This window comes from Maylandia zebra, linkage group LG2, assembly GCF_041146795.1.
Source record: "Maylandia zebra isolate NMK-2024a linkage group LG2, Mzebra_GT3a, whole genome shotgun sequence".
NCBI lineage: Eukaryota > Metazoa > Chordata > Actinopteri > Cichliformes > Cichlidae > Maylandia > Maylandia zebra.
Window position 1 is genome coordinate 17,938,132 of NC_135168.1, and position 14,847 is coordinate 17,952,978.

Genomic DNA, 14,847 nt, shown 5'->3' on the forward strand with positions numbered 1-14,847 from the left:
AGTCTGATATACTTTGAGCCTCTTTGTTCTTGTTCATCTTGTGTGGTGACATTTTATTGGATAAGGACAGGGCTCCTCAGTGGCAACAGAGAGGGGGGTGGGAGAAAAAAAATTCAGTGCCACGATAGGAAAGGAGGAAAAAAAATCTTTAAGCACCTGTAGCAAAACACAATGAGCAGTTTTGAAAACGGTAAAAGGAAGGAATTTTTCTAAAATGGGCCAAGTCACGTCTTCAAGGCATTCGAGATAGAGAGATGAAAGCAGCAGGGAGCAGAGGAAGTGGGGGTTGAGGAGGATTCACCTGGAGAGCTGGCTGATATTGACACGATCTCAACCAGGCAAGACGCTCTGGAAACTGACTAAACATTGGCACTATGCCTCTGAGAAAACAGAGGGTTGTTGAGGGTGGCTGCAGCTGCAGACAGCTGTTTCGAACCACATCATCAAGCTGCTCTAAGAGAAAGGCAAGGCTCAAACAGGCAAATCTCAAAAAAGAAGGAAAGGGACAGGCCTTCTGATAGGTATTTTTCAGTGGCAGGTACAGCCAAGATTAACAGGAGGTTGATGTTATGCTTTACAGTCCAAAGGAACTGAGTAGCTCACTGTTAAGGAAAGAAGATAGAGCACAACAAGGCCCATTTCCTGTGACGTTCTTTGTGTTGAAGGCTCATTTACAAGCAGGGAACCTGAATGATGTGTTTACTGTGCCTAGGTCTGCCTGGGTCGTTTTTGTTTTGACTTGGGCGATAAGCACGATAGGCTGGATGTGTTGATAACAAATGTTTACGACTGTCTGGTGCGCAGGTGGCCACGATTCGCCCAGACAACAATGGAGGCAAACACCAAAAATGGCTACTCTCCAATAGAGGATGTTTTGTTTTCGTTTTCTATTCTAATTATTGGAACAAGTCTGCCAGAGATCAGTAATATCTTCCCCACTCGCTGTCTGAGGAGGGTGCACAGTATCCTGCGGGACCAACATCACCCTGCGCGCCACCTTTTCCATCTGCTGCCCTCAGGGAGAAGGTACAGGTCTATACAGGCCAGAACATCCAGACTGGCCAACAGCCTGTATCCACAGGCTGTGAGGCTCCTGAACTCTCTGCCCCCCTCTCACGGACAATAACCATATCCAACTTCTTAATAGCAATGAACTGGTCTGCATTGGTGCATCATATCTTTATTCTCTTCCCCCTCCTGCCCCCCCCCCCCTCTTTCTTAAATAGATAACTATCATATCTGATATCATATCTCACAGTACAATAATATTGAATGGGTTGCATTGTTGTATTTTGTCATGTTTCTCAGGTCTTTGTCTGAATTTCTACGAACATTATTGCTAAGGATTGTCTTATTGCATTGGAGTCACACTGGGTTAAATATGTACACTTGGGTTTTAAGGGGTATTTATTATTTTCTTCTTTTTTTTGGGTTGTATGGAAGCCCCAAACGCAATTTCATTGTTCTTGACAATGACAATAAATAAATAAATACTAAATACTAAATAATAGTGCTGTCTTTTGGCATTCCGCTTGTACATTTAGCGTAAGTTTAAGTTTAATCGCATTCTTTTTGGCCAAAAAAGAAACTCTTTCGAAACGTAAAGATACAGTAACCATAAAAAAGGCAACAGGTATTTGGGAGATTATTTAGGGTTGAGATTTGCATTCCTGCTGGATTACAGTAAAAGGCAAACAAACTCTGATCAAATCAAGCATCAAAATTCTTGTTTAAGGTAACTGTTGATCTCACTCGGTTATGAAATATGTTTTTTTTGTGCTGGGATGAAGGAAGGAATGACATTATTAAACAAGATATCTGGCCCCCGATAGTTTCAGCCGTTCCCTGCTATCCCTGCTGTTGAGACGCTATCTCAATCAGTGACCCACAGAAAAAGGCTAAACTTGTTAGCCTTTCATTTGTTGCTTGGTTTCCTGCACCAATCACTGGACAACTGCTTCATTAAGTCCTCGCAGTTCAGTGGAGTAAAACAAAAATACAAACAAAATCAGGCTGCCGCATTTCAGATGTTCATTTGGCACAGGCACAGCTCGTACTTTCTCATGTACTCTCATTCTAATTTGAGCTGGCATCGGTTTTCAAACCTTTTATTTATCCAGGGAGGCTTTTGCCGAGCACGCTTGCTGTTTTTTCGGCAACGCCCTGCTTCACGTTCACACATGGGAGCTGTAGTCATCAGTTTTTATGGATAAAAAAAGGTATTGCTCTGTCCTACTCATACAGTTTGATGGTATCTTACCTTTGGGTGGTTTGAAACTTTAATGTGTAATCATAGCCAATTCCCATGAGGCTAACTACATCCCTAAAATCATAAAGTATTATTGCACAGTTTTCATAATGGTGACAAACAACAACAGGAAGTGAGTGAGGGAACCCAACAAGACAATAAGAGGCAAGAAAAACGGAGAGGTTTGTCATCTTTTCAAAAAGTCACAATATTTTTTAATATAAAACACCTTTAAATTCGACATAATGAGGAATCCGTGATCAGGGCTTTCACCAATCCACTACCATTTGAACACTGCAGTTGGGGAGGAGATCCACCTTAGCAGCCGCTGACTTCAATGGTACATCCGAGTGCACACAGAAAAGGGTTGAAACATGCATTTACTACATTGTTACAAAGTCAAAAGCGAAAACACGAGGTCTCTTTTTGCCATTATTGGCAAAGAGTCTCTCTGCCACCTTGTGAGGGATCCAGAGGCAAAAGAGGGTACAGTCTTGACAGTTGGGCATGTACAGAGGTGTCCATTTGTTTCCTGGCACTTAGGGATAAAGTGCCCTCTTCTCTTTTAGACCGACAGCTGAAGGGAGAGCGGAAACTTGGTGTAAGGCAGGAAATTACTCAACATGCTTTAGATATTTAAGATAACAGTTTTAGACTTGCTTAGTTTTGACAAACATCAATGTAAGTGCGGCTCCTGTGCTGTGAAGTCCGCAAACAGTGTTTTGCAGGTCTGGTCAGTAACCGATAGCTGTGTCTTTCTCTCTACAGACTCTTCCCCACCATGTTGCTGGTAACGATCAATGAGTGAATAAGCACATTGTCCATTATTTGATTTGATTTTTTTTCCAAAGTAAGCATCCTGCATCTATGATATCCCAAAATGGTTCTGAGTTTTTGAATGTCAGTCTTGGAAGAAATTCCTCTCTTGTGTCCATTCACACTCACGACACTTTGATCAAGACATTCTGTTTTCTCCCCTTCCCTCCCTTTCTCTTCTAAACACACACACACTCACACACGCTCACACTACAGATGCTACAGAGGTGACGGAGGTCACCTTATTGTCTTCTGCCCAGGGCTGCAGGTTCTGCAGGGCGTAGAGGGAGGAGTTGTGCAGGCAGAGTGGGTCCGGCTGCAGTGGCTGGCTCAACGTCTTCTGGAAAGCTTCCTGCTGAAGTTGCAGCATCAGCCGGTTGGCCTGCTGCCTCTCAGCCTCCCTCTCCTCTGCAGTCTGTCTCCTGGGTGAAAGGAGGAGACAAAGGAGAGCAAAGGAGGATTTAAGACCAATATAATGTTTCTTTTTATGGCGATTGTACACAGTATCGACTTGTACCACGTGCCAGAGCGTTTTAGCAGTGTGCTATGCTTTAATAAAGAAACAGTGGGATTCTCTCCCTCCTTTCTTTACTTTTTAAACAGACACCATATGTAGAATAGATCTGCAATTCTGTATTAGGTGCTTCTGTTAAAATTTTCCTGGATAAGTTAGCATATCCAGGGCTCATTTATTGTCATTTCTAATTGACAAAACCAAGAAAAAGCTGGCAGTCTTTGGTACTGGTGGTGAAGAATTTCAATCATATGCTGCAATGCCTGAAAATAACAAGAAAAAAAAAATATATAGAGACATATATATATAGTAAAAAGCCACTGATCAAAGAAGTCAAAGGAATCAAGGGGAAAAAAAGCTTTTAGCGATCAGATGAGATTGCAAATTTCATAATAAATCATGTGGATTTGCAAATTGCCTGTTTTTTCTTCTGTCTTTGTACTACACCTGTGCCAGATACTCCTTCTGCTTTTGGCTACACGACAGCTGATCAAGATGAGTGACAGGTGTTGCTGAAGGAACGTGACTAATAGAGGGGGAAGACATACAAAGCACTTCCTGCCTCAAGGTGAAAAGTTGCATCTGTTTCTTTTCTTTTCAAAGAAACGACTCCGCACATCCTGTATATGCGCTGTGCTGATATCAACATTTGCTGCATTGAAAAGTCATGCGTCTTCCTAAAAAAAACAGCCTGTTTTGTAGCGTTTATGTTGGAAAACCTCCAGAGTGAACTGGTGTTTTAGTACTCAACAAAAATTACACTTCTATTTCAATTTAAATAGTGAATGTAAATACTTTTGGCAATTTACTTGAATTACTTTACAAAGGCAAGCATATCTATAAACAGTGGAACATTTTACTCTATCGGTCTTGAAAATTTCTTATTACCATAACAGAATAATTCATGGTGATTTATTTACGGACATTTGGAAATGATATGTTAAACAACATGTAATAAATGTTCAATTCTCTTAAAAATATAAAGCAAAATACAAATGGCAGCTAGAAATCACCAGCATAAGCACACCTCTAAAAACACTCTTTCAAGCACGCCAACCTCCATCCATTAGCCACACATTATTGTTAACAGCATTATCATAATCTAATTCCCTGGCTGTTGATTTGATCATCCTCTTGTTACTCGCGTAGTCGTCACACAAAGACATCCCTCATGCTCATCCTATCAGGTGCACACTACAGGGAAATGGCATAAATCTCAGCAAAAGTAGGAAATCAGAAAAGCGAGTTAAGCCAATTCCCTTGTTACTCGTGACATGCCGTTCAGTCTGCTGTTTATTTTAAGCAAATTCATTTTTACTGCACTTTGTAGTGGAAACTGTGCATTAGCATTTTATGGCTTAAGGACATGATTGCTGCAGGTTTTTTTTCTTCTATAAATGCATTTTTTTAAGAAAATGTAAATGAACATCCTTAAACCAAAATTCTATATTATACTTTAATTTACAACAAAGAAGGCAGTGATTTTTAACTGTTTTCTTTAACTTTTAAATAGAAAATCATTCGAAAAAGCTTTAAAGCCATTTACACATAAAAACCCTTAGGGTAATGACTTAAGGTAATTTAGCTGTGTGTAATATGTGTTTGAAATATGTATCCTGCTCCTTTAACAAGGGGCAGGGCATCATAATTTGATTTCCTACTCATTTACTTTCAAATGGCTATAAACAACAGTTAGAATGAAGTGAATGAGTGTGTGTTTTTTTCATGGACTCGGCAGTCAATTCCTCCTGTGAGTGTTTCAGTATTGCTTTGGACAGCAGGTTTCTAAAAGGCCTTTCAGGAGGCTCAGGAGTAATTGTGCTTGGTCAAGTGAACTGGCCTCAACTGGCAGCTAAGCTAAGCAAAATAAGTGTTGTACAACTCCTTCAATGCAATGTGGGCCATTTTACTTGTCTTCAAAGTAAGACACCAGTAAACATTTTTGGACGCAAGTGTAAAACAGAGACACATTCTGTAATGTCAGTTTGTGGGACAAGAAGATTTGTAATTCTGCGCAAACATCCTGTCCTAATGAAGTCAAAAACCATCAAGGCCTGTTTGTTTTGCTTAAGTATATAGTGGGATGCAAAAAAAGAGCAAGACGTGACACGTAGAACGGAGAACTATGTTACTTTAGCATCCAATAACACCCTGCTGCAATCTTACCGCCATTTTGTCCGCCTGTTTTGAAACCAGGTCTTAACTTGTGCATCCGTCATCTTCAGCGCCTTAGCCAGGGTGGCACGCTCGGCCGATGCCAGGTACTTCTGTCGGTGAAAACGTTTCTCAAGCTCACAGATCTGCACCCGGCTGAAGGAGGTGCGAGGCTTTTTCCTCTTAGGTGGCGTCCGGTTCTGGTACGGGTGGCCGATTCGACGGGTCACAGAAAAGGGCGAGAGGGCAGCTGAAAGAGGGAGGAAAAAGAGGATTAATTTGTCTGATGAGTGTTTTAAATTTGTAAAATTCTAGAGATTTAACATGAATGCTTGATTGGTTACTTATTTCTATTTCTAAGCTGGAGTGACCTGTTCTTCTGAATTATAAATGCATTTCCCCTGAGGATTTATTTCTATAGACTCATAAACCTAGCTAGCTTTCCATTCCTTGGTAAGATAAAAATTATTGTTCATTTGCTGCTAACTGAAAAAAAAAAGCTATGATGTTTGGGGAGTCTTAAGAGATGGCCTAGAAGCTGCCAACTGAAGAAGATAACGTCACTGCCACATTTTCCATTTCTGAAGAGCACGCTGAGATGTGCAAACAGAAAATCCAAGGAAAAAGTAATTGAGGCAGAAGTAGAAAAATGGTATGTGAATTATCACTTCAAAATTTAAAGTGCTAGAGGATAAAGACGTGAAAAATACTGACGCATATTAAGATTTCAAATGCTGTTTTAAATCCAGTTTATACTTTCTGGTGGCACACAATGGTGGCTCTTAACAATTAGCTACAGGTGAGGTTTTTTGGTGGGGGAGAGGGGGTGACTCACCTGGGCAAGCACCCTTTGGAAAAGGATAGTCTGCTAGAAGGCCACTGCCGTCTCGCAGGTGGGCAAGCTCGGGGTAATAACATTTGGCTAATGTCTCCACCGTGCTCCAGACAGGGACCCTGCCGATGTCTCCCTTGGGGAGAGGACAGAGGGATCCGGTGGCCCCCGGCCCCCCTGTGGCCTCTCCAGCTCGGCTCTCCTCTGCCTGCTCCCCTAAAGGAAAGGGAGACACAGTGAGGTCCCGCATCTGGAGCACAGCAGCAGCTGCCGCCGGGCGGGCACCGACGCATAGCAGCTAATCACATGAAGGGGCCTAAATGATGAACAGAGTCTACTTTAATGCCATTTGCTTCTAGTCTCTTAAGTTAGCATTTGGAGATCTTTAGCTAAGAAATGAGATATATGCCATTCAGAAAAAAAATAAGTGACATCTAGCAGGATTACACAGATAAATCAAGCCCTGGCTGACCAATCAAAAACCTACAGCCAAGGTCATCCTCTGACAATGTGATGAAGCTCCATAAGTACTATTCACAGACCTACATAATATAATTGTAAGCCTAACAAAACACAATTTCTGAAGGAAAGTAGATTTTGGTGGGTCTTTTTTCATCACAATAATTGCATTTAAAAAATATTTGATATTTGCAAAATGTCTTGGAGCACAAACATGAAGCGTGTGTCATTACAACTCAAGCAATAACCTCAATTTGCAATTGTGTAACTTCTTGCACAGTGACATCATTTTTTGCAGAATAGGCTGTCATAAACTTTACACGCATTACTATTTAGAATATAGACACTTTATAATAAATGCTATTTCAAAGTATTGTTGTATTGTCTTACTTTGTCTCTTGTCGCTTAGTCACTGTTCCTTCTCAAAAATATAAACTGCAGTTTTGCACTGTAAGGGTGTACATTGTGTTTTTCTTCACTCTCTGCCTCAGTGCCTCGTGGTTCTTTTTCAACTGCCGGGTATTAATAACAAGTTATCTTCTTGCATCATAAAATATCTATGAATCCTGTCTATTTTGTCAGCCATGGGTAAACAGAAGATCGATAAATGTAATGAGATCGTTGGCCATAGATCCACTCCCAGGCCACATTCTCATTCTGAATGGAAATCAGCAGAAGAAAAGAGAAAAAAAAATACTTTCTGTCTTCTCTCCTTCTCTCTCTATCTCTATGTCATCCGTCCCCAGCAAGCTGTTTTGCCTGCTGTCTTACAGGGTGTTTATTTGTTTTTGTTTTGTCAGAAAAGCTCACCAGGAGCCAAAATGAATATGAAAACATCTGCATAGGTGTCCCCTCAGGGTTACGTGCTGCTCCTGCTGCTGCTCCTCCTGCTGCTGCTGTTCTCAGAGTTTTCAGCGACTTGAAAATTCATTTGCTATACAGACGATGACAATTTGGATGTAAAATAGAACATGAAGTTATTACGCACTTGGCAGTCATTTCAAGGGAGCCGCCAACGTCCCCTGATGGTGCTGAACATGAGTGGCAAATTGAAGCGTACACAAACAAATGATTTGTAAAGTAAAGATGAATAGCTACTATGCACTGTTACGGTAGGTCACATAAAGTTAACATCACGTAAGTGCAAATTAGTAGCACAGATTTAGTGTCTGAAGTGAAAATGTGCTACAGTTATTGGCTTTCGCATGGATTTATAGTGACCATGACCTCTTCGTTCCCTCTCATTATTATTTTTAATCTTCTATGTTAATATTCTTATAACAATTTCACGTTATGTGCTGCTCTGATGCTCAATAATAATAAAAAATGGTAATTGTACCCCTCCAATATTCCTTTTGGGACTTAGACCGGCATCTGTAGTATTTAATCACGAGTTTCTAATGACAAAATCCCCAAGATATTTCTATAACACTACTATAGGTGCTCACAATGGACTGGAGCACCTCCACAGTCCTTAATACTGAATTATACGGCCCTTATTGGACTTCATAGTGTGTTTCTAAATCTCCTGTAAAGCCACATTCTTACAGTAACTTTAAAGTGGAGTCTTAAATGTACAGCACATATGTTAAGCAACATATCATTTTTGCTTTTTGTGTCATTGCCCAAATCTATTTGGAGCTTTATGGGTCCCACAGAGAAAGCAAGCGTGCCTGTTGTTGCTCCCAGCGGCAGGTCTGGCTAACTAATACAGCATTAGATGGCTATTTCAGGCCATCTGTGGGCTAAGTAATGGGCCAGGCACATACAAGCACGTTCAGAGGCAACCTAACATGCAGCAGCACCCTTTAGACCTGACAAGTACAGCAAGGCTTTGCTTTACAGTGTGCAAAATCCTGATAAATATATGATCCAGTGGTGTGATACCCCACCAGACATGTTTAATGCTTTTTTTTCTTTGGTTTTACTCCATATGCCTTCAGGTTTATTCATTACTATAATTATCGAGACTGTGAACTGCAGTATAGAATCAAAATGAATTATGCAATGTGCTGGATTTTAAGCCAAACCAATTAAGAATGCCCTTGCTCAATTGCATCAGCGAGTCGGTTAGTTTAGAGACAGTCAGTGTAAACTAGCTGGATGTAACTGGATTATAAGTAATATGTTACAAATAATAGTACCAAAAATTAAAGCCATATGGAATAACAAATATACTAGTCAAAATTTTATAAATCTGAAATATATCAGAAATACTGATGGCAGTAATTTGTATCTGGAGAAGAATACCACTCCTGTACAGATTCCAAATGTAAGGGTATAATAAGTCCCACGAGCTTAGAGCTTCCACAATTAGGAAATGAGTTATTAAATAAAGCTGTAAAACATAATTATTTTTCTAATAATTAATTGTTTTCCTATAGCTCGGAAAACAGTTAAGCAGTCTGTATGTGGCCATTATCCCCAACAAAAAAGCGATCATGTAAGTGTTCCCATGAAACAAAGAAAATGAAAAGAATCACCAGCAACCAAAAATAAATGCTGCAAAACACATTGCACATTTTGTTCCCCCTCTTCATCAAATGGAAAAGAAAATGGGTGCGAATGCTAAATCTGTTGCCTGGATAACACAATTTAGCATAAGCATATCAAAAAATAAAATGCTACCGTGGAGAATATGTTTGCCATAATAAAACCACTTATACTTAATAACACTTCCCGGTGACAGCGCCTCCCGTCCCCACGGCGGATATTACCTTTGTAGCAATCTAATAAATATATCCGTGAAGGATTCTAAAGGGGATATTGAAATATAACATGAACATATATTGCTATTTATTACACTATACGCAACAAAAAGCAGGGATACTGTCTTTTGTCACACGGAAAATCAGGCCAGCGTGGAAGCAAAAGGGCAGGAGCGGGTTCAGCTCTGAAATAAAATCATATTTTTTTCGGCACTGCTGCCATTTACACCCAGACACAGATATACAGGAGAGAAAAGGCGCTTTAATTATATTTCTTTTATTTCTGTTAGGTGGTCTACAGTGAAAGACGCTGTATTATTGCTCTGTTTATTCTCAAAATGTCCAAACAATTCAAAGAACATATTATTATGTACTTTGATCCTTCATCAAAGATGACAAATTTCTGTTAGATTATTATTATTATTAGTAGTAGTAGTAATCACTAGTGGTAAAAGGCTTGGTTTCTTAAAATTAGTACATATTTTACTTGACATTTTGTGCTGTAAAGCCCAATTTTCATTTCACTATCCATTATATTTTTCTTCAGTTACTAACTAGTCTTAATTTTCATTACATATTATTGTGCTATGTTTTATGTTATTAATGTATTATTTTTTAATTCGTTTCTGACGTAAAAAAAATAATAATGTGAAAAAAATAACATTACAAATAAATCTTGAACCCGTATATAGACGGGTTTGTTTATTTTTTTGAGCAGAGTACATTGAAAAATAAAGGTGGCTACTGTTAGCCTCCGACTACTACTGATGCTGTTGCTGCTATAGTTGTGCGTGTGTACTTTTACGCACGGTGCGGCTTTATGTATGATTTTATTCTTCTCTGGTTGATTTTTGCCTACATGTTCAGGAACAGCAGATGGAAAATAGCAGCTAGCTAACCCTGGTGAACTTATTTTAATTCTTCACTCGTCCTTCAGAAATAAATAAAAATAAAATAACACATAAATTAGTTGCAATAAAATAGCCTGACGCACAACATTTTAGGCCTGTAAGCGTTGAGTGAATACACAGAGGAGTGGGTGACCACCAAGGATACATCAGTAGGCTACATGAAGTGTATCTTTACAGATGGATAAATGATGCCCCTATAACCCGTAAATCTTTTGCGACAGTCCAATTCAGCTTACTGTGATTAATAACACGAGTTTGTGCCATGTGGGAGGCATCCCGGCGTGAAAAATGAGAATCTATTGTCGAAGTTAACAGGTTTCGTTTACATCTCTGCAAGAAAAAAAAGAAAGAAATCCTGCCATGAATGCCAGAGCTGGAAGCATTTGGCAACATGTTTAGCTGTTTAAATCTGCACGGGACCGTTTTTCTCCTCCGGTTTCAACTTGGAAGGCGAAAAGGAAAAACAAGAAACAAGGAGAAACATTTAAAACGGTGCTCTACCCATCAGGATAGATGATAGTCCATTTGATTTACGGCCTTTTATAGGAAACAGAGCAGGCTAAATCTGGAGTGTTTGTGTGTGTATATCTGAATGTGTGTGTGTGTGTGCGCGCGCGCGCGCGCGCGTGTGTATGTGTGGATAGTGCTACTGTAGCTGCTGCTGTAGCTGTTCCTGCTGCTGGTGATCTTTGGCTGATCAATACAGAGGAAAGATATAAGCTGCGAAATAATTACAGCGACACAAAGCTGAGAGAAATTAAACGAGGGGCCCTCGGTGACTATGAGTAAAATTGATAAGCCTATTTACACTGTATCTTTTTGCAGATGACATATCGTCCCCCGGTATTTAATAATTAATCAGGTAGAAAGAACTGAAGAGTGAATATTTAATGCATGGAGAGGAGGGGGCGTGCGCGCGCAAATCCATGATGTTCTTCCTTTATAGCAATGAGGTCATGAGAAAAATATAAGCTGAACCACCCCTCCCCCACCCAAAAAAAGAAAACAGAGAACGCAGAAATCGTTTTTATGAAATACGTTTACCTATCTCAGCATATTCCATTAAAATTTTATTGGCAATCGGTTTTTTTTTACCATTTTCTCACTGAGAATTATCTTTCGTATGTTTTTCATATAATTTATTATAAACAATATATAGTCGTTATACTAGAAAAGAACTTATCTTCAATTGCATTACATTTCATTATTTAAATAAGCATACATATAATATTTAATTAAGTAAAGCAAATATCTCATTTTGGATTGAGAAGGAAACAAATAAAAAAACGATGTCAGCCTTTAAGTAGCATGTGATTCTGATAGTGTTGAAGGGCGTGTGGGGTTTTGGGAACAAAAATGGCTGCATGTGTTTGCAGACACCTGAATAAAAAACATAGGCAGGAATTATGTAACTCATCGTGGGTATTAAAAGCCCAAATGGCACAAAAATCGACTTCGGTGAATTTCATTTTTAAGGAAAAAAATAAAAGCAGCTGGTTCTGAAAGAAGTAAAATTGGAAATAAAAACTACAAATTAAAAAAAAAAAAACCACTGAAGTCTACATATAGTCTGCTAGAGTAAGTCTGCAAGCAATATTGTAGCTGTTGTCCAATTATAGCCTAATTTACTCAGTTCAAATAATAATAATAATAATAATAATAATAATAATAATAATAATAATAATAATAATAATAATAATAATAATACATTCTTGTTTAGAATTTAACATGTCATATATTGTTACTACGGTGACTCATCTTCTTGCTTTCTCAATTGGCTCTCCGGGAGAGGGGGGAAAAAAATCATTCATCCTCATGAAAAAACGGGGGACGTCGTTATCCGTCATCCGCTGTAAATGGAGAGTGATGGTCCAATACTGATTCATCAGCATGTCCGAGTCAATTTCTCCACTCGTTTATCAGGCTGCCCTTCCAGCATAATAAAACTGACTGTGTGCGCATATATGATTCGTTATAGATTACAACCTAAAGATGAAATCATCAGCGCCACTTTGTTGAGCCATTATAGGCCCACTTCACGCTTCGTCGGTCGGGGGTTGTTTTCAACACAAGTGTTAGTAAATTCATAATTTCCTCTTTAGTGGCTGTGAGGAAAATATTCACTTTTTTGGTGGTAAATAACGAGGTCTTGCTTTCTGACCTACTATGTCTGTGTTCATGAAAAACATTAAACTACAAGTGTTGTGGGACCAGGATAAGATTTATTCTTTACCTGTTAATCTGTCCTTGGCGAATCTTCTGCTGCTTTCCATCCACGGAAATGTGAAGTTTGCTGCATTCCCCATTCCCATCCCCGGCATCGAGGGGATGCCGGGTCCGATGCCCGGTGGATGCGTCGATGGGGGTGGATGAGGAGCAGCAGCGGCGGGTGGCGGTGGCGGAGGCGGCATGGGCCTGTGCGCCGGCACCCGAATTACCCCACCTGCACCTCCAGAGTTCACGTTAACGTTCATGTTCATACTGACGTTCATGTTCATGTTGACATTATAGGAGCCGGCTAAACCTGCTGCCATTGAGCAGGCCGGGTTGTAGACGCTGTTGTACCCATTGCTGTAGACATTAGAGGCCAGCGCGTAATCCGGGTCACCGGTCCGGTTAGGGAGCATGCAGCCGCTGGACTGGTCCGAGCTGTTGAGGATCTGGTCGATGCCGAAGCTGATGGGTTCATGCTGCTGCTGGTGCGTCTGGTTCACCTCCTCGATCCCAGTGTGCTCCATAGTTTTTGTTCTTAATGTGCTTGTCAGTATATTTTATCAGCGCACGGATGTGTTTTTGACATATAGCAATTCACGCCTTTGGAAATGAAGTATTTGGATGTAGTCTGCAGTGGTGAGCTTTTTTTTTTTTTTTTTTTTTTTGCTTTCGAGCATCGACACGGGCCTGTTCTACTCCCAGGAAACCAATAAGGTGTCCAGCGCTATCCAAAATCTTCCCATTATTTTTTGTCCAACAGTGGGATCGGGTGTTCCCTAAATTAAATGCCTATCCGTCGGACTAAGAAATACCGTATCCATCTTTAATAGCGAGTTCTTTCCAAGTGAATTAGATACAAGGCAGCTTTACAACAAGAAAAACAGCCGATAAATGCCAAATGGCTATCCCGAGTAGCCTACTTACTGAGAAAAATCCGAGATTTTGGGGGGAGGCACCTCTCTGGAGAGACTTGATGCGCTTTGTTCGCCTACTCGGGCAAAGACGATCCATACGCTGGGGTTACGATAGGATAACCAAGCTCGTCGCATCAAAATGGAGCTGAAGACAAAACAAAACAACCCCGAAGAAGCGAAACGAAGCGCTGACCTCGCAGGCGTGTTTATTAATTGGAGGGGAGCGCGGAAGAGTGCTCTGTAGTGCTGCGTTTCAGCAGGTGAGACTACCCTCTGCGTAAAAGCTGCCATTCGGTCCTCCAGCCAACCCTCCTTCCCTCCCTCTCTTCTTCCCTCCCTCCTCCACGCTAGGACAGTTGTTTTGCTCGGATGTCTTAAAGAAACCGCAGCTTTTTATTTTTTATTCAGCTCTTCTGGTTTCAAATGCAAGGTTTCGTGCATTTAGTGGAACTGAGGCCCGCGTCAAGTGGCTACTTTCACCTTAATGCTCCTCTACGTATCAGAGATTTGAGAACTATGCTAGGTCTTCAGGAATGATAATATTTTTTCAGTTTTAAGAAAGTAAATTATTTAACAAAAATCAAAATTGAACAACAGTGGGGGACAAAATCACAGGACAAAAAAAATGAACATTGCTGTCTGTGAACATAAACTAAAGATTTATGTAAACATTTCCCACAATAACATTATGAGCTTTGGTGAGTTTATGACAGCAAATGGTCTGATAATCATTATCTTTATGTTATGACCAAGGTTTTCAAATCAGTGCTCTCTGTTAGGATTTTATTCTTTCCCCAAGGAAAACTGCTGCTGGACATGATTTGGAACAGAACTTAATAGCAAGGGGACGCTTTAAGGAAAACAACAGTTTACTCTTCAATTAATCCTACTTTATGTGTAATCCACGAAGCCACTTAAACTGCATACACAGTGACACATATTCCGCCAGAGTTTGTTGGTACCATCATTTATCCATTATTCACCAATATTCTAACCAGTAGAAACGGACAGAAGATCAAAAGAAGTGACAGCGAGCTGTGTGGTATCTCCGCTGATTTGATGGCAGCTGATAGCAGT

At 40.1% G+C, this 14,847-nt stretch overlaps 1 protein-coding gene across 2 annotated transcripts; it reads right to left on the minus strand.

Moving 5' to 3' along the window:
* Positions 1–2,450: 2,450 nt before the first annotated feature.
* On the minus strand, positions 2,451–14,053 carry tlx2 (T cell leukemia homeobox 2). Of its 2 annotated transcripts, XM_004553697.3 has the most exons (5): positions 12,876–14,053; positions 6,568–6,780; positions 5,745–5,982; positions 3,306–3,486; positions 2,451–2,825 (listed from the first exon to the last, which is right to left on the minus strand). In XM_004553697.3, the coding sequence occupies exons 1-5, from the start codon at positions 13,378–13,380 to the stop codon at positions 2,814–2,816; spliced, it is 1,149 nt and encodes a 382-aa protein (XP_004553754.1). In that variant the 5' UTR covers positions 13,381–14,053; the 3' UTR covers positions 2,451–2,813. The 2 variants fall into 2 exon arrangements, with proteins under 2 accessions (XP_004553754.1, XP_004553755.1); XM_004553698.3 differs by lacking the exons at positions 2,451–2,825; positions 6,568–6,780 and having other exon boundaries at positions 3,270–3,486.
* Positions 14,054–14,847: the final 794 nt, after the last annotated feature.

Coding starts and splice junctions, on each gene's coding strand:
- tlx2 (XM_004553697.3), bottom strand. CDS start 13,380: ATGGAGCACACTGGGATCGAGGAGGTGAACCAGACGCACCAGCAGCAG. Junction 6,781..12,875: donor CGCCAAGGACAGATTAACAG/GTAAAGAATAAA, acceptor CCTTTCCTTTAG/GGGAGCAGGCAGAGGAGAGC. Junction 5,983..6,567: donor TCCAAAGGGTGCTTGCCCAG/GTGAGTCACCCC, acceptor TCCCTCTTTCAG/CTGCCCTCTCGCCCTTTTCT.